The 20,205-nt window shown below is 45.5% G+C and overlaps 1 protein-coding gene across 4 annotated transcripts in view; it reads right to left on the bottom strand.

Moving 5' to 3' along the window:
- The window catches only part of LOC140201573 (unconventional myosin-VI), a 265,342-nt gene that overhangs the window by 8,418 nt on the left and 236,719 nt on the right, over nt 1-20,205 (bottom strand). For 2 of the 4 annotated variants that reach the window (XM_072265885.1, XM_072265886.1), the window contains 6 exons: nt 14,662-14,870; nt 11,083-11,161; nt 6,347-6,507; nt 6,200-6,241; nt 5,847-5,876; nt 2,669-2,707 (listed from right to left, as the gene is read on the bottom strand). In XM_072265885.1, coding sequence (XP_072121986.1) covers nt 2,669-2,707; nt 5,847-5,876; nt 6,200-6,241; nt 6,347-6,507; nt 11,083-11,161; nt 14,662-14,870 — 560 coding nt within the window. The remainder of the gene's footprint in view (nt 1-2,668; nt 2,708-5,846; nt 5,877-6,199; nt 6,242-6,346; nt 6,508-11,082; nt 11,162-14,661; nt 14,871-20,205) is intronic. The other 2 variants (XM_072265887.1, XM_072265888.1) reach the window with 2 other exon arrangements.

The raw sequence follows: 20,205 nt of genomic DNA, 5'->3' as shown, positions 1-20,205 counted from the left end.
TCCTGTTATAGTTACTATTCTATAGATTTGCTGAGTACGCCCACAAGAAAATGAATCTCAGGCTTGAACATAGTGACGTACCTGCAGTTTGATAGTAAAATTTACTTTGAATTTCACCTCATTTGCAGTGAAAGGAAGTTTCAAAAGCAATTCACTAAGTCAGAGCATGAAAACAGGCCCTTCCATCCAACTGGTGCATGCTGACAAAAGTTCCCATCTGAGCTGGAGCCGTTTGCCAGTGTTTGGCGCACACCCTAAATATTTCCTATCCATTTATCTCACCCTAAAACCATACCCTGTAGTTCTTGAACTCTCAGCCCCAGGAGAAAGACTGTGCACATTTACCTTGCATGAGTTCATACACTTCTATACAATCACCCCTCATTTGCTCGTGGTAGCATAGCAGTTAGTGTGACGCTGCCACAACGTGGGGCAGCTCAATTCTGGCGCCCTCTGTACGAAAGTTTCTACATTCTACTCCTGTGCACGTGGCTTTCCTCTGGGTGCTCTGGTTTCCTCCCACAGTTGCAAGGCCACTCTTTTTTAAATTCAAGCCATCATTCACATCTTGCTGAATCACGGAGCACTTTACTTTAACAGAGGAGGTTAAGTGCTGAGTCAAACTGTCCCACCCCCTTTCAGATGGAAGGTGCAGAGTGAAACATAGAAGAGGAGCCTGGGGGTTTCCTCAGAAATGGCGATTCTGGTCCCTGGGGCTGTTACAGCAGTGTCAGAGATGCACGGTTCAGGGAGAGGTTCGGATAGTTAACATACAGGCAGATTGGGGAAGTCAGGTTGGTGCTGGATCCCAAGGGAATGAATTTGTAGTGTGCTGACAAAATGGATCCTTAGAGCAGATGGTGGTTGAGTCCATTAGGGAAAATGAAATTCTGGATTGGGTGTTGTATATCAAACCAGGTTTGATTAGGGAGCTTAAAGTAAAAGAGCCTTTGGGTAGTGATCATAATATGATAGAAATCACCCTGCAGTTTGACAGTGGGAAAATAAAGTCAGATGTATCAGTATTAAAGCAGAAAAGTTTGATGCATCCTTGACCTTGACCATTTGACATTTTAGTCATGACTGTGGAAATCTGAAAGGTTTTCTCTCCAAACTTCATTGGCACCTCACCTTTAATTCTCCAAGCAATTCAAAACGAGAACTTGTGTTTGTTTCTGTACGATTTCCAAGTTATTGTGGCATTTATAAAACTATCATGCTTTAAGGTTGCCTCAGAAATATTAACTGATCTCTAATGAGGTGAGTGATGTATCAACTCAGCTTGCCCAGCATAATTACATACTTCCAAAGCTTTCACTAAACACCCTTCCAAATAATGATTGTTCTAACTGCATGAGCATGACCAGAGTCTGCTTATATTTGGAGTACTCATTCTTTATTCAAGAAGGCAATTTTCCACTGAAGTTTTCTATTATTTTCTAAATGCCGCAATGGCAGATTCACCAGTTTCCTGATGGTAACTGATTTGTCACTCGAAGATGAAAAGCAAGCACTGCTAAGGGACAGAGCAGAAGAGAAAACAGACGTTCACACCAAAAAGTCAGCACTTTCACGGTGGGTGGTGAGCTTCTGAGAATCTATGAATCACTGGGTCAGACATCACACGAGCGTCAGCAACTGAAGCTGGAACAGTCCCAAGAGAAGGGGTCAGCAACCAACACCTCCTGCAAGATCGGCAGATTTCCAACGAACCAACTGTTAACTCTGTCAGTAGACACAGCACACACAAAAAAAAACTTACTCCAATTTTAATGTTTGGAAAACTTTGGTTTTACCATGAAGATAATACAGTATGTCAACTACATACAGCAGGGGACCCCAACCTTTTTTGCACCGCGGACCGGTTTAAAATTGACAATATTCTTGCGGACCGGCCGACCGGTCGGGGGGTGTTCAAGTAGGGTGAAACTTACCTCAACATGTCTTTTACAGTTAGGGTTGCCAACTTTCTCACTCCCAAATAAGGGACAAAAGTAGCAGTCAAATACGGGACACTTGTGTTTACCCCGAGAAAGACTACCATGACCATGAAGCCTTGAGCGGGCGCCTGTGTGCACATGCGCGTATGTGCCGATTTTTTTCCCCACAAATCGGTTTTCGCTTAATCTTCCCGACTATGCTGTACATACATTATTTCTACTTTATATAGGCTGTGTACTTATCATATCATTCCTGCTTTTACTATATGTTAGTGTTATTTTAGGTTTTATGTGTTATTTGGTATGATTTGGTAGGTTATTTTCTGGGTCTGGGAATGCTCAAAAATTTTTTCCATATAATTAATGGTAATTGCTTCTTTGCTTTACACCATCTCGGCACGAAAGGTTTCATAGGAACGCTCTACCTTAGCGGGGGAAATAAGGGACAAGGGTGGTTCCGTATGGGACAATTTAGCCCAATATATGGGATGTCCCAGCAAATATGGGACAGTTGGCAACCCTAAGTTCAAGTTCAACAGTGCGTGACAGGGAATGAGGAAAGGTGCAGCTGACTCATATCGTTTCCTCGCGGCCCGGTAGCACATGCTCTGCGGCCTGATACCGGTCCGTGGCCCAGTGGCTGGGGACCGCTGACATACAGTATGTGTGCCTTTTGGGTGAGGTGTTGATAGTTAAATTAAAATTTTAGGAAGGAATGTGTTACCTACCTAGCCAGATAGTCAGACATTTCTTTGGCCATTTCATCCCTGTAACAGAAATAAGATGCATAATCCACGCGTGCTTCAAAGTGCAATAATACATTACTGGTAAAGTAATCAAGTTTACATTCAGGATTTAGCTCACCATTAACACACTAAAGCAGAAGATACGTTTAGGTAGATGCCTCACAGAAAACGCCAGTTCATGAGATCCCTTGCAAAGAGAACGTGAGAAAGGGCACCAGCAGAACAGGCAGGTTTAGAGACCAAGAAGAAAGCTGGTACCAGGACACCTTTGCAAGTGTAGAAACAGTAGCACAAATTGCATGATCCCCTCTGTAAAATGTTGTTTCTTGGGGACTCTGTGTTCATGTTGTGCTGCTGGTCACTTTTTTTTATTGTTATTTTGTGTGATTTTGATCAGAGCGGATTAGCACTGCAGCCCACAATCAACAAAAGACACAGTGCCAAACTGAACTGGACTAAATTCCCAGACTGATTCAAGGACTCTACAGTTTGATGTTTATTATTCTGGGGTATTCCTGCATATTTTTTGCTGTTTGTGTGATTTGATTTTTTTTTTTTTTTTTTGCTCATTGGGTGTTCGATGTTTCCTTTGAACGGGTTCCATAGTGCTTCTTTGTTTCATGGCTAGCTGTGAATCTTAGGCTTATGCACTGATATACTTTGCATACTTTAAATATTTTGACAATAAATGTACTTTGACTTTGAGCAGACACCTCCAGCTGACATCAGCTTTTATATCTTCTTTAGTTCACTTAGCGTGAATTCTAAACACTAGGCAATAAATCCCAAAGAATTTATGAAAGTACTACCACACTGACAAACACGTTAATTTAGATTCAAGCTGTACTGGGTCCTGCAATTATTTTTTTCAATGCTTGTCAATTAACCAAATCATAGACATTGGGGCCTCACAACAGACCTAAAAGGGCACTGCAAAGATTTCAAATAAGGTTTTAATCTCAAAATTAAAGATGATACTCAAAGAGAACTACAATTGACTGTCCAAGATGTCCAGTAAGTAAACTACTCAGATGCAATCCCTACTAATCCAGGAGTGTATGACCAGGTTTTGTTTACACATAACCAAACAATCTCCACCTGAGAGTCTAATCAGTGGACACCCTCATGAGTGTGCCTTTTCCAAGCAAAATGCAGGGAAACTAGGTGGTGGGTTAAAACAGAATGTCTGCAAATGTGTTATACACTACACACAAAAAATGAAAAACCATGGTTTACTCTTTCAAGATGAAAGGCATTACATGAGGAAGGAATTGGATGCAGAGGAACGAGGTGCAGTGAAAGATTTAGATAGCCATGCAAGCATTCCTGGGAATTAAATCATCTTTGTGCAAAGTTATTTGCTTACACTTAACATATGAGGAGCTTTTGATAACTCTGGGCCTGTAATCACCGTAGTTTAGAAGAAAGATCTCATTGAAGCCTATTGAATATTGATGGATCTAGACAGAGTGAACGTGGAGAGGATGCTTCCTGCAGTGGGGGAGTTTAGGTCCAGAGGGCACAGCCTCAGAGTACAAGGGCATCCCTATAGAACAGACAGTAGGAGGGACTTCCCTAGCCAGACACTGCAAGTCTGTGGAATTCATTGCCAGAGATGGCTGTGGAGACCAAGTCAGTGGATGTATTTAAAGCTGAGGTTGACAGGTTCTTGCTAAATAAAGGCATCAAAGATTAGAGGAGAAAGCAGAAGAATGGGGTTGTAGGGGATAATAAATCAGCCATGATGAAATGGTAGAACAGACTTGATGGGCTGAACAGCCTCACTCTGTTCCCATGTCTTACAGTCTTATAGATTGCCCATTCTATTACTTTGATTTTTTTAAAGTGGCAGTGTTTAATTGGAAGGTACTGTTTTGTGAATGGTCCAACACTGTTTCCACCAAGCCAGATTTATACTGATGTTTACCAGACCTGTCAAGTTTTGAGCCCATATTTCATCTAATGAAGCTAGATGTGTTTCATTATTCCTTGCTCTTTTGACTTATGGCTAATCAATCTCTAATGCAGCTACACATGAAATTAAGGCAAGGTGTGATTTTCAAGTAAGATTAATTATCTGGAGGGTAGAAAGTTAATTAGACAAGGATTCATACAGTATTTTACTGTCATAATTCCATAAACATTGGTATTCTAGTATAAATTATTTATAACAAACAGTTGCCAACCCGTCTTTCGTTAAAGCCGCCTGCCACTTGGTACAATTACTCTAATGGGAGCACGCTTGACAATTTTCTGTAGGCAACTTCCATTATATACAGTATAGAGATACAGGAATTTATAGTGGGAAAATTCTGAAGAATAGCTCTTTTATTTTAATGACAATTTAAAAAAAATATACCATGTGGTAGTTAACTCATTAACTACAGAATTATCTTGTATTTGTAGAGCACACTACTTGAACCAAATGTAACTGACTACAGTTTCAGGATATGTCAAACTTTTTTCTCAGGTTCACCTGTCTGTTGGATCCAGTGAAGAGCGCTGAGGAAAGCTTTAGAGTCAGACTGCACAAAAGCAGGTGCTTTGGGCCGGCTGGTCCACGTTGACCAAGATTCCCATGTAACCCAGTCCCACTTGTCTGCATTTGGTCCAGGTCCCTCTAAACGAGGGGTTCCCAACTTTTTTTATGCCAAGGACCAATACCATCAAGTAAGGTTGGGAACCCCTGCTCTAAATCTTTCCACACGCCCGTCTAAATGTCTTTTAGATATTGCTAATGTATCTGCCTCAACCACTTCCTCTGGTGGATCATTCCCTACACTGACCACCTTCTGGGTGAAAAATTTCCCTCTCAGATTCCTATTAAATCTCCCCCTCACACCTATGCCCGCGAGTTCAAGAGTCCCTAATCCTGGAAAAAAGACCCTGTGCATTCTCCCTGTCTATGATTTTATAAGAAAATCCCACAGTCACGATGGGCTAAATGACTTCATTCTGCTCCAATGTTTTATGGTCTTACAGAAATATCAAGCAGAAAGAAAAACTCTTGCAAGCAAGCAGAAGTCAATGAAAATTATTGGGACTGTAAGTCAGTTTAAGATAATTGAAGTGTTAACTTTTTGCCCTTTCCTTCCCCCCAGAAAAGTCCCATCACCAATAGCCAAAAGTACAAGTGAGTCAAACAATGTAAAACTCATACATTGTCATTTTGGATGCTGGCCGAACCAATCTGAAAGCAGAACAAATGTTGGTTAGATTCTTCCAGACACTCAAAACCACACACCTTCCCACAAGCAAGACACCACAAAGTAATTCAGTGCAGTGATTTTACAGCTGAGACCTAGTCCTTCAGATTATAAACATATTAAAATTCATGCAAGAATCATGATGATCAGAAAGTTACCTCCACCATAAAATGATTTTGATTCATTAATCACCCAATTCTTTGTAAGGGAACTAAGATGAAAGAATTCTGTAATTAAGGTAGCATGATTAATATGCAGAGTGTGATTTATTAAGTTTGCAAGATATTTGCAGGATACATATCCATACTTTGGAGCAGCTGCAACAGGTTGGACGTGTTTAACTTCAGCACTGTGAAAAGGAAGACATTTATCATTAAGCTTCTTACATGAACATCTGGAGGAATCCACAGAAAAAGACAGCAGGAAAGATTTTAAGAAGTTAATAAATGCCTACCTTTTAATCCCAGTGTCCATCGGAGTCTCATCAGTGATGAGCTCAGACTCACTGCGTGCGATTCTCATGGCAAGCTCCCGATCACGGCGCTCTTGTTCCAGCAGTGTTTGCTTACGGGCTTCCTCCTCGCGCTCAGCAGTGATTTGTGCCTCCAGTTCAGCCTGACAACCACAAGGAGGTTCATTAGACCGCTCCGACCTCAGTAAATGAGGTGGGCATAGGGACCCATTCAGCAGAACCTGGGCTGAACAAACAGTGTCTCACTTACCTCGTTCTGTTTGTGGAATGGATTCTCTGGGATGGGCGTCATTAATCGTCAGGTAATGTGGTGAGTAAAGTGCAGCAGGAGCTGGGCTCACCTGGTGAACTCCATCTGCTTCAGATGGATGTAACTCAAATCGACCAGGACCTGCAGGTCCACTTCCACGCTGATTATAAGCCTTAAGGTCTGCATTTCACATTTTCTCTTTATACAATCACATTAACCCAAGCACAAGCTCACCCTCTCTACATTAGAGCGGCTGGTAGGTTAATTGGTCGTTGTTAATTGTCCTGCGATAATCAGGGGATCACTGGGCAGCACTGCTTGAAGGGCCGGAAAGACCTATTCCACACTGTATCTCAATAAAAAAAATCACCCACCCGCCTCTATCTTCCAAAACCACCTCTCCCCCTTGGGGCCCACTCGGTCGATCATCCCCCATCCCTCCATCACCTACTGCCCATCTCATAACGCCCCTTCCCTCTACACCAGCCATCTTCTCTCGCTACTGTCAGTCCTGATGCAGAGTCTCGATCAGAAACATCAACTTTTTTTCCTCCCATAAATGCTGCCCAACTTGCTGAGCCCACAGTTTTTTTTGTCACTCATGCCAATCTTGATGTTAATCAATGCTGTTTATAGATGAGCAGCCAGCAAAGTAATTGAACAACCTGGACACCAATCATTAGATCACAACTCAGTAAGAGGCCATCACCCTCACTGTATCTCTGAACAATTTGCTCCTTCCCCAAAAGCAATAAACAAGTTTCAAATATTGAGAGTAGTTTCTTTAACTTCAAGGCATAAGGGAGACTCAATAAAATTGGGGCTTTACGATAAGTACTCAGGTGAGGGGGGTAAGGAGCGAAGCATGAATTACGTGGAACTTCTGCAGGCAGTGTGTGCTATTGGGTCCTCACAACAGCCAACACCGTCTGGTTTGGTGCAGCACCCTCTCTCCATCTATGAAAACCGCAGCAAACTCTTCGGTCAGCAGAAAAAGTCACAGGCTGCAGTCTACCACCACTGCAGGACTTGTATGCACTCAGGACAAAGAAGTGGGCTGGAAAAATCTTCGCGGTCACTATTCACCCCGCAAACTGCATTTTCCAAAAGCTCCCTTCTGGAAAGTGTTAGTGGGGTATGAAAACAAAAACTTCATGCCATCTTAACAGCTTCTCCTCCTGGGCAATTAATCTGATCAACCATTCTAGTTAGCAGTCCACCCTCCCTCCCTATCTATTAGCCCCATCACAGCAAACACTTTAAACCACTTTGCGTAATGTGGTTTATATTTAAAATACACACCAGTGTTTATTCCATACCTGTACTTTAATCACCAACTTTATACTTTATGTCGTTCTTTACTCTTTATAACTATTGAATTTTGTATTTTTTGTTACATTCATGTCAACACACCACTGCAAATTCTTAATACATGTAAATGTATATGGCAAATAAAGTTTATTCTTGGAATACTACCTGGTTGCATTTGGGGTGGTATGGGAGCGTGAACAGTTAGCATCCCACAATTACAACACCAGCAACCCGAGTTTAATTCCACCACTGTCTGCGAGGAGTTTGTACGCTCTGCCCCTGACCACGTGGGTTTCCTCCGGGTGCTCCGGTTTCCTTCCACAGTCCAAAGACGTGTGGTTTAGGGCATCTGGCATAATATTGATCACATGGGTGGATTTGGGCAACATGAGCTTGTTGGGTCGGAAGAGCCTGTTATTGCTCTGAACTTCTAAATAAAAATACACAATTAAAAACTTGAAACTTTGATTTAAAGCCAAAAATGTAGCTTCACCAGAGGAGGTAACCAAGGTGTAAGAGAGAGGGAAAGTTCCTGGGCCAGGGAGAGCAGGACTGGAGGTGGGAGAGGGGGAAAGTTCTAGAGCCAGGGGAGAGCAGGAATGGAGGTGGGAGAGGGGAAAGTTCTAGAGCCAGGGGAGAGCAGGAATGGAGGTGGGAGAGGGGAAAAGTTCTAGAGCCGGGGAGAGTAGGAATGGAGGTGGGAGAGGGGGAAAGTTCTAGAGCCAGAGGAGAGCAGGAATGGAGGTGGGAGAGGGGAAAGTTCTAGAGCCAGGGGAGAGCAGGAAGAGTTGGGAGAGGGGAAAAGTTCTAGAGCCAGGGGAGAGCAGGAATGGAGGTGGGAGAGCAAACCCCCCAGGGTAAATGTCAGTACAGTCCAGCTTAACCTTCAAACTCCCTTCAGAGTCTGGAGGTAGAGTGCAAAAGGATTTCACCAGTAGTCTTTAGACTCTCATATTTCTACAAGAGGCCCGAACTTGCCAGCTCCAATGGGAGTGAATTCCACACAGAATTTTGAAGTCCAAACCAATTGTGCCCAACTGCTTCGCTGCTCAATTCCGCCATCAATGGTCTCAAGCCTGATAGCGAGAGGAGGGGGGTTGGACATGGGGCTAGCAGTCCCATCCTTTAAAAATCCAGAACTACAGAAACGGCAACAGAAGCTTCAAAGACCCTATCCCTGGGAGCGGGATGATACAGCAAGAAGATGGAGACGACGCGAAAGACTGGCCTAGGAGAGAGGACCCTGGCGAGCTGCTGTCCCCCAGCAGGGGTGATGGCTGCTGAATGCTCAATTTCTGGTTACCCATGTTTATTGTGACAAGGAGTAGATTATCTTTGTGGAACAATCTGAGAACATCCCAATACACCACCCTAACAACCTTAGGCAAATTCCAGTGTCACATGTAGATATTGTAGCAGTGGGAGTTTTCCGCCACCACACCTGCGTTACTGTGCGTGTTAAAGTGAAGAACGATCACATGCTTAGCTCGAGGGAGCAGGGAGCACCCCAAGAGCCGGATGCCTGATAAACCGTGGAAATGAGACAGCAATGCCGCAGGATGCGGGGGGGGGGGGGGGGCGGATTTGACAAGCAGAGTGTGACAGGGCACAAGGTTCAAGCAGAACTTTGCAGAACAGAGCTGGTAAGACCAAGAAGAATGAAGCTCAGCGGCTTTCATTTGAGTGCAGTTGCAATAAGGAGGGCGAGCTGACAAGCACAAGCAACAACACAAAGTGTAATGTAACAGCTACTAGTCTACCCTGTTGTGACCTTGCATCTTTTTGTCCACACACTCCCCGTAGCCTGCATTGTGTTACTTATCCCTTTTCCCTTGTGCTAGCTCCATGCATTGCTGTAATGAAATTATTTCATCGGCCAGATTGCAAATTGAAAGTTTTTCCACTGTATCTAGATACATGAGACAATAATGAACAGATTTACCAGTGGATGAAAACGTAGAATCAATTTGGGTCAAAATCATGAACAGCAGGGGAGGGGGCTTGACTGAGCAGATGTTGAAATGTTTCCAACACTTCTCCAGTCCAACCCCTTTCACTGCTTGTGGGACGGTCATGTACAAGGATACAAACTGAAATAAGGGGCCAGTTGTTTAAAACTGAGGTGTGTAGAAATGCCTTCTCTCAGAGGGTGGTAAATCTCTGGAACTCTGTCCCCAAGGGTGCTAGAGCCCAGATTATTGGATACATTTAAGCTGGAGACAGATAAATATTTGAACTGAGTGTTACAAGAACAGACAATATCATATTGGATTGGCAAGAACCCAGAGAATGATCACAAGGCTGATCCCAGGAATGGAAGGGTTAACGCATGAGGAGTACGGAGTTTAGAATAATGAGTGGAAATCTCATTGAAACCTATCAGATACTGAAAGGCTTAGAGTGGATGTGGAAGGAGTTTCCTATAGTGACTAGATGGACACAGCTTGGGGATACAAGGATGCCCCTTTAGGACAGGCAAGGAGGAATTTCTCTAGCCAGAGGGTGGTGAATCTGTGGAATTCAGTGGCATAGATGGCTGTGGAGGCCAATTCACTGGGTACATTTAAAGAGGAGGTCGGCAGGTTCTTGATTAGTATTGCGGGAGCATTCAAGCACCCATGGAACTTCACAGACAGCACTTGCTACAGCTGGAGGACTGTGGAATCCCAGCCCAGCATCCCATCCAGAAATGACAAATCCTCCACAGAGGGGAGCGAGTGAATCCCATTAAACACTCCGTCCACTTTGCCCAACAGCTCTAACCTACTTCAGTGATTCAGCTGAGCAAAACCCAGTAGGAACAGGAGTCTTTCAGCCTGCTCACCCACACACCCAGACGTTCTATATTCTGGACTCTGTCGACGTCCCTTGGTGGACTTTGGTGTGGCTCTCACTTGAAGAACACAATCACTTATTCATGTCTTCCAAAGGAATACTTTTGATGTAGACAACTATCGAATCACGTTACCACTTTAAACGGCCAAATACCCCCAGACATCTCTAAACTCAAGCCTCCCCAGACCCTGTCCTGAGGTCTCCCAAAAAGTTGTCCACGCAGTGCTCGTCTCTGGAGTCCACGGATCACCTTTCCACTGCCCCCCCGCTAGGGTTACATTGTGGTGGGCTCGGCTTTCACATCCTGAAAAATGGCTCCTACCTGCAGACGGCGTTCCTTCTCTTCTTGTTGCTTCCGCTCCTCCTCCTCTTGTTTCCGCTTCATCTCCATCTCTGCTTTCCTGGTGACAGAAAGCACACGAGGTCACTGCTGCGGGTTTTACTCACGGGCCTCGGTACAGGTCCTGCTCGACTCAAGGACCCCACCCCCCCACCCCTGTACGAACGAGTGCTTTGGAAACGGGCAAGACGGATGTGTCAGCCGCAGGCATCAACCACCAGGTGAGCATGGAGCACTTCCACATGCCTTCTGACTCCTCCGACTTGAGTGACAACAATCAGGGACGGGCACTGCCAAGCAGACTCGCTTGTTCACCCAGACCGCTCTTCCCGTCCTCCGGTCGCAGCGATTCTGTGACCCTCTCCCACCCACTGGTGTGGTTTGTTGCTAACTGACAGACAGCTGATGTCACAAAGAGTGTCCCAGCAACAGAGGCCCACCGTAACCCGGAGGCTGCCTATGCAGGGTGAGGGGATCGTGCAAAATCAAACTCCTGGGATCAGTGACAAGATTCCAGCAAACATACTCACAAGTACTTTATTTAAAGGACTGCGCACTGTACATACATTTGCCTAATGCCCACTGAACACGTTCATATTTAGAACCATTCTGAGAACTGTGACAACAGACCAAATTATCAGAAGATTGATGCCGATAAGAGGACAATGGGGGAACATTCAGAAATGTTAATGAGAGACGAGAGGGATTAACAAAAAGGAGACACAGTTCCGAGTATTGTCAGAGACCGGTGGCTTTGAACCCTGAACTGTTTGAAGTTTGATGGACAGGCGATACCCCAGCAGAGGGATAAAAAGGGGCAGGTTCGCTAAGGTAACAGACACACGACACCACGAGGTAACGAGACCCTGGAAGCGGTGTGCCCCCACAAGTTGGTGGGAGTTTTGGAGGTCTAATCGCGGGACCAGCCGTAGACGCACAGGGTGGAAAGATACGGTCGGGCGGGAACCTGGTGTGTGTGTCCGCCCTTGCCGGGGTGCCGGGTTCACCGCAGAAGAACGATCGTATCTGGAACGGAGGGGTCACAGTCGGTGACCTCAGAAGACATTACAAAGGGCTCGCCCGAAAGCTAACTGCGAGGAATATCACAGGTCTGTTTGGAATCCGTTTTGCATATTCATTCGTTCTCTCTCTCCCCCCAATGGCACGACGGCAATTACTGCGAACTGAACTAAACTGAACTCTGTGTCACTTGTGTCTGATCATTCTACCCCTAGACTGCGATAGAGCTTGATTGATCCTATTATCATAGTTCCGTGTCCATGTGTGTTTATTCACTGCTAACCTGTTGCATTTATATTTTTACTATTAGAGTACTGTGTTGCTTATGTCTTTAATAAAACTTTCTTAGTTCCAGTAATCCAGACTCCAACTAAGTGGTCCATTTCTGCTGGTTTGGCAACCCAGTTACAGGCTACGTAACAGAACGTAGTCACATCTCCTTGTGTATATTTTGTCATGTTTATGCATTTTTCCCCTAAATCAAACCATCAGTAGTTTGTTTTACAAGTAAAATGCATCTTCTGATTATAAACATAGTCTTTGGTGACTGAATTATACACTTCACTAAATGCCTCAAATATCAAGAGAAAAGAGACAGTTCACTGATTGCTCCTCCTTGTATTAATCTGATGTCGGGATCAAACTGTGCAGGATTTAGTGCAAGAATGTTACATGCCATCAACTGTTCACGCGGTGAATCAATTGCGCCTCCTACGTGCAGGAGATGCCCTCTTTTTGGTTTTGAATGCTCACTCGCCACTCCCACACCAAGTTGCCCCACATGTACAATGGCCGACATGCTCCGCGCCTACGTAACAGTGATCAAGGACAGGCTCAATTACAGTGCACAACCTTACTCAGGGAGTTGGACACAGGCACCTAACTACAGGGAAGATGTAAATAAGGTTGAAAGAGTACAGGGAAAATTTACACGGATGTTGCCGGGACTGGAGGACGTGAATTATAAAGAAAGATTGGATTGGTTAGGACTTTATTACTTGGAACACAGAAGATAAGAAGAGATTTGACAGAGATAGACAGCATTATAAGGGGTATAGATGGGGTAAATGCAAACAGGCTTTTTCTGCTGCGGTTGGGCGGGACTACACCAGAGGTCATGGGTTCAGGGTAAACGGTGAAAAGTTTAAGGGGGACACGAGGAGAAACTTCTTCACTCAGAGGGTCTTGAGAGTGTGGAATGAGTGTGGTGCGCGTGAGCTCGATTTCAACATTGAAGTGAAGTTTAGGTAGATACATGGATGGTAGGGGCATGGAGGGCTCTGGTCCCGGTGCAGTTCCATGGTAACAGGCAGATTAAATGGGTTTGGCATGGACTAGAAGGGTCAAAAGGCCTGTTTCTGTGCTGTGCTCTTCTCTGACTCTACAGTGAGTCATTGCTCAGTATTTGGAGAGTATTTCAGTGACAACTATCAGACGAGACAATGAAATCCCTCATCTCTACTCAAATGCACCTCAACATGCGACACTGCGACTTCTCAATGATCCTTTTGATTTAGATTCAGATCCACTTATCATATTCACATTGAAACATACAGTGAAATTCATCGCTTGTGTTAATAACCAAAAGAACCTATGGATCTGTTGGGGCAGCCCACCTGTTTCGCCACAGACTCTGGTGCCAACATAGCATGCCTGCAATGCTCTGCAGAATGACACATGCCGCAACAAGACAACAGAAACGAAGTAAGGCCATGCACACGCACACGCACTCCTTCAGCCCCCCGGGACAGGCCACCTCCAGTGGACTCACAGACAGCCGGCCTCTGACTTCCCCAGTGGACTCGCAGACTCAGGGCTTCACCCATCGGGCTCCAAGATGACTTCCGGATTTCCAATTGACCTTCGATCTTTGGTATCGACCCCAGGACTCGCCGAGGACAGGACCCCGAAACTCCAGACTCTCCGACTCAGCAGCCTAGGGGGCCTTGCTGACCTGGAGACCACGTGTACTCATCCACCCTTGGTCTCCATTCTTCACCACGCGTCCACGTTGCTGGCCTTGGAACACGGACTAGACTCTTGCCTGACCTCTAACTCCCCGGTATCCCTGTCCTTAAACCCTAATGTGACCCCCCCAACTCCCTTCTCTCTACCCCTAGAACCATCACCACAAACCTGAAAAATGACCGAGTACAAACCACAACCTTGACAGCGACTGCAGCTCAGCACCATCCGAACCGGAAATTTGTACTGTAAAGATAAATCCATGTAGTTTCAAGTCCACAAATACATGACTGTGCTTCATGTAGCTGGTAGGCCAAAGGGCCTAATTATAGAACGTAGAGCCCAGCACAAGAACAGGGCCCTTTGTCCATAATTTTGTGACAAATTAATTAAGCCAATACACCTAATTAAACTAATCCCACGTGCCTGCACATGGTCCATAGCTCTCCATTCTTCACCTATTCAAGTGCCTGTCTAAGAGTGCCCCTATTGTACCTGGCTCCTCCACCAGCTCGTGCTGTGTGACTCTGTAAACAGCGACCCCACCCGAGCGCGGTCACTCGGTAGCATACTTACAACTGCCTGTCCTCCTCCTCCCGCTTGCGCCGTTGCTCCTCCTCCGCGCGCCTCCGCTGCTCTCGCTCCATCTCCTGCTGGATGACCCGTAGTCGCTCGGCCTCCTCCTCCTCCTGCTTCTTCCTCTGCAGGGCGGCCAGGAGCTGCTCGGAGCGTTTCACCAGGCCGGCGTACTCCTTCTCGATCTCGTCTCGCCTCATGACCGTGCGCTGAGGAAAACAAAGAGGAGCGGGGGGTGTGTGTGGGCACTGCAGCAAAGCAAGGGTTAACAAACAAAAGGTATGCTACCAGATTATGCAGGTTCAATTCCTGCCACTGCCTGCAAGGAGTCGGCATGTTCTGTCCATGACCACGTGGGTTTCCTCCGGGTGCTCTGGTTTCCTCCCACAATCCAAAGGGGTGCCGGTTGGTAGGTTAATTGTCCATTATAAGTTCTCCTGTGATTAGGCTCGGATTAACTTGGGGGATTGCTGGGCGGCATAGCTCAAAGAGTCAGGAAGGCCTATTCCACTCTGTATTCTCAATCGATGATAGGATTCTGGAGTGTACAAGGTTTCTGCTTGATCAATTATTTGTACAACTCGTCAATGTCTGTTTAAAAATGGCATTTCTTTGTTCAGAACGGTGTGGTGGCAGGGGCCGAGCTGTTCTCCACGTGGACAAGTGCAATTGAGGTTGTGACGAAAAACCAAATTATCAGAAAATTGATGCTAATGAGAGAGAGATAAGGGAGACAATGGAGAAACGTTCAAAATGTTAATGAGAGAGGAGAGAGAGATAACGAAAAGAGACACAATCAGAATATTGACAGACCGGTTGCTTTGAATCTGAACTGTTTGAAGTTTGATGGACAGGCGATACCCCAGCAGGGGAATAAAAAGAACAGGTTCGGTAAGGCACGACACACACCATGAGATCACGAGATAACGAGACCCTGGAAGAGTGGTGTGCCCCCACAAGTTGGTGGGAGTTTGGAGGTCTGGTTCGAGGGAACCGACCATAGACTGACAGGGTGAAAAGGTACGATCGGCGGGAACTTGGTGTGTGTGTCCACCCTTGCCTGGGTGCCGGGTTTACCGCAGAAGAATGGTCGTATCCAGAACGGAGGGGTCACAGTCGGTGACCCCCAGCGGGATAGAAGACATAAAAGGGTCCGCCCGAAAGCCAACTGTGAAGAACAAAGGTCTGCTTGAATCAAAATTTGCATTTCTCTCTCTCTCTCTCTCTCTCTGCAACAGCACAACAGCGATTACTATGAACTGTACTAAGCTGAACTGAACTCTGTGTCACTTGAGACTGATCATTTTACCCCTAGACTGCGATACAGCTTGATTGATTCCTATTACCCTAGTTCTGTGTACATGTGTGTATTATCATTGCTAACCTGTTGCATTTATATCCATACGATTAGAGTACTGTGTTACTTACTTCTTTAATAAAACTTTATTAGCTTCCAGTAATCCATACTCCAACTAGTGGTCCATTTCTGCTGGTTTGGCAACCCAGTTACGGGGTACGTAACAAGGAACACAGAACATAGACTAGTACAGCACAGTTCAGGCCCTTTGGCCCACATTGTTGTGCCGACCCTCAAACCCTGCCTCTCATAACCCCCCACCTTAAATTCCTCCATATACCTGTCTAGTATTCTCTTAAACTTCACTAGTGTATCTGCCTCCAGCACTGACTCAGTTGTCAAAGTCCGGTGACTCGGTGAAAACTAGGGAGAGACCGCTGTGGGTTAATCTCATTCAGGACGTGTTTGGTGAAGGTAACCTGTCCCTGAATGATGTGATTGATCACGGGGCCACACTGACAACCCTCTCCGAGCCCAGACACCCTGACTTGCCTTTGTTGCCATCACCAGGAAGCCTGTTGGACTGCAGTACCACTTCCATTCCAGAGCGTTGTGGAGCCTTCCACTTGGGTGCAATCTTCACTTTGGAAAGCTACAGGGAACTGGATCAAAAGGGGGTGCAATCATACTGCATGGTGGAATGGGCTTGAGGGGTCAAGTGCTCTATCCTTACCCCTATTTTATGTTCTTAAGCTCATACAGAAGTGTTGATGTAACAAGCTACTGATGAAAGTGTTAGACCCGGGTACAATTGCAATGCTTAAACCAAACATTTGAGTGGAGATGTGGTTCAGAGAGACATGGACCAAATGCAGTCAAATGGGACTAACTCGGGCAGGTACCTCGGTTGGCGGAGAAGAGTTGGGCCAAAGGGGCTACGGAACTCTACGAATCTGTGACCCCAATTGGGACAAGGGCAAAGGGGTTGAGTGAACTGGATTCTGGTTGTGCAAGGACAGATGCAGTGGAAAGTGGTGGTAAGGACACACAACAGCCTGCCAAGGGATACAGACAGGTCAGACAAGCAGGATGTGACAGATGGAGTGTGACGTGGGGAAATGCAAGGTCAATGAAAAACCAATTTTGGTGCGGTTAGACCATTAGACATAGGAGCAGAATTAGGCCATTCAGCCCATTGTGTCTTCTCTGTCATCTATCATGGCTGATTTAATATACCCCTCAACCCCAAGATTGCAAGATGTTGTAGCACCAAGTATTCTGGTACATGAAGCACAGATTAACATGCAGGTATGGTAAGTAATTTGGCTGATCTAAAGGAGTGTTGTTGTTTAGTGCATTCAGTATGTAGTATGATTTTTGAGACAGCATTGTAGGGTGCTGGTGAGACTGCACCTGGAGTATGATAGAACATAGAAATCTACAGCACATTACAGGCCCTTTGGCCCACAGTATTGTACTGACCGTGTAACCTACTCTGGAAACTGTCGAGAATTTCCCTACCACATAGCCCTCTATTTTCCTAAGCTCCACGTACCTATCTAAGAGTCTCTTAAAAGACCGTATTGTATCCACCTCCACCGGCAGTGCATTCCACACATCCACCGCTCTCTGTGTGAAAAAACTTACAATTTGGAGATCCACAGAAATACTTGGATTCTAGCTAGCGTGGAGATGTTTCACTGGGTAGATTGCAGAAGAAAGAGGTCAACTTGCCATGGAAGATCGAACAGGCTGGACCTATTCTCAGCGTTTTGAAGAACGTGAACTTACTGAAATTTAGAGATTCTGAAGGGAGGGGGTTTAGTAGGGTGGGTGTTGAAGTAATGATTCCCTCCAGCAGGGGGAGCTAAAACTAGGGGTACAATTTCAGCAGGAAGAGTCATCTATTCAAGACAGGGGTGAGAAGGAATTCATTCCAAGAGGATTGTGAATTTTTGTAACTCTCCATCCCAAGAAGCTTCAGAATCACTTTATATATTTAATATGGAGATTGTAGTTTAAATGTCAGAGGATGAGATTGTAGAAAACCATCTACCTCATCTGTTACTGTCCCTACTGCATTTCAGTTTGCACTAGTATTGTGGAGCCATTCTGCTGTTTTGTGTTCGTCACTGCCTTCACTGAAACTCTGTGGACTGTTCACTCGGTAAGTTTCATGTGTGCAAGGGACTTGCTCAGCGATACAGCACAGAAAGAGCCCCTTCCACCCCCAGTGAGCCTTCCCTCACCCATATTTATTTATTTACTTGTTGAGATACAGCGTGGAATAGATGCTTCGAACCGCAGTCCCCTGATTTAATCCTAGCCGGGACAATTTACGATTACCAATTATCCTACCAATCAACAGCTGTTTGGACTGTGGGAAGAAACCAGAGCACCCGGGGGAAACCCACACGGTCACAAAGAGGATGTACAAACTCCTTACAGGCAGTGGCAGGAATTGAACCTGGGTCACCGGCACTGTCATAGTGCTATGCTAACTGCTACCCCACCATGCTGCCATTTTATTGCTCCCCAGGCTGTCTGACAGTAAAATGACCTGAATCTTTAGACCTTGATTTCATTGAACAGCTCAACAGGCCAACCGATCACTCTTCCCCCGACTTCTTACATTCTCCCGTAAGAACTACATTGTTCAGCTGAGTCTACTGGACGTCCATTATTAGCTGAATCGCTATAGTGGTGGATCTACCCACCGACTTACTGATCTGTCCTCTTCCAAGCAGTTCGTTGGTAACTAGTAACTGGGTCAGAAAGAGGAATGAAGGCAAGCAAGTAACTCAGGCAAACTGCCCACTAACGCACTATCACTGCCCAGGGTCACATACAAGAAATTGATATTCACACAAAATATGAATTGACTTCAGCAGAGAGAACTAAAAGAAAGAGTTTCACTGTGTACTTAGTCTGAAAGTGAGAAAGGTCACACTTGCAAGAGACAAGCATTGCTCAGACTGGCCTACTGTGATTACCGGATTCCAGATGAAGGCTGAAGATATATAATTGAAGTTTCCCCATGAACCATCAAATCATCTTAACTCAGCTCTGGGCAAAGCCAAATAAGGTTGCACCCACCACACCTCCCCACACAGTGTCGTGGGTGGTCCAAGGACAGGGGACTCTGTTCACCAACCACTGACACTCGCATCACTTCACAGTAATTAACAGGAACTGCCACTAACCAGTGCGCACAAAGGGAACTACATTTGGCCGCCTTGACGAAGGAAAAGCGTACAACCTTCCAGTCAGTCAGTGGGTGCCGTCCCAAATCCAGGGTTGGTGGCTATGCACCTCCATCTTCTTCGACTTTTCACTCTTTTTCTGGCCTCAGCATAATTCAACCCAGTCCATTGCCTCACATTATCGTACCAAGTGGTTCGCTGCCTTCCTCTTTCCCTCTTTCCTTCTATCATCCCTTCCAATAACGATTTCTGCAGTCCACCACCTCTTAACAAGTGCCCGGCATATTCCAGCTTCCTTTGCTGCACACTCTTCAGCAACTCCTTTTCCCTCCTCACTCTCTTCAACACTTCCATATTACTGACCGTCATCACCCATCTAATTTTCTGCATTCTCCTTAAACACCACATTTCAAATGCCTCCAGTTGTCGTTGCGCTTCCTTGCATAAGGTCCACGATTCAACTCCATACAACAAACTGCTCCAGATGTAGCATTTCCAAATTCTACAACGCAGCCCAAAGTTCAACCTCTTGCCACAAAGCACATCACTCAGGCTCCAGAACATTGATCTTGCAATCTCAATTGTTTGTCTAATTTCTGTATCACATTTCCCATCCTCTGTGACGATGTGTCCCAAGTTTCCAACCTTCTACCAAGGTACATTACAGCCCATGGGACTCGACACTGAATTCAACAGTTGCAGATAACCAGCCTTCCCTGACCTGACACCAGATCACCAAGTTGTAGTCTTGCTCAGTTCTTTCAGGTTCACAGCCACTGCTATATTGTGGCTCACAGTTCCTGCACTATTCTTATTCCCCTCAGCCCAGACACATTAATTGGACATGCAGTACCTTCAGCACCCAGTTGAGACCAACAACACAACTCACACAGTTTTGCTGCATCTGAGAACACAGCACAGTGCAGCACAGGAAGAGCCCCTTGGCCCACCATATCTGCAGCTACCTCGATGTCAATCGAACTAATCTCGTCTGCCCGCGCGTGGACTATGTTCAGAATGAGTATAGAGCAGCACACACAAAAA

This window comes from Mobula birostris, chromosome 8 (genome assembly GCF_030028105.1).
Source record: "Mobula birostris isolate sMobBir1 chromosome 8, sMobBir1.hap1, whole genome shotgun sequence".
In the NCBI taxonomy this organism is placed as follows: Eukaryota; Metazoa; Chordata; class Chondrichthyes; order Myliobatiformes; family Myliobatidae; genus Mobula; species Mobula birostris.
This window is presented reverse-complemented; position numbering and strand designations above follow the sequence as displayed.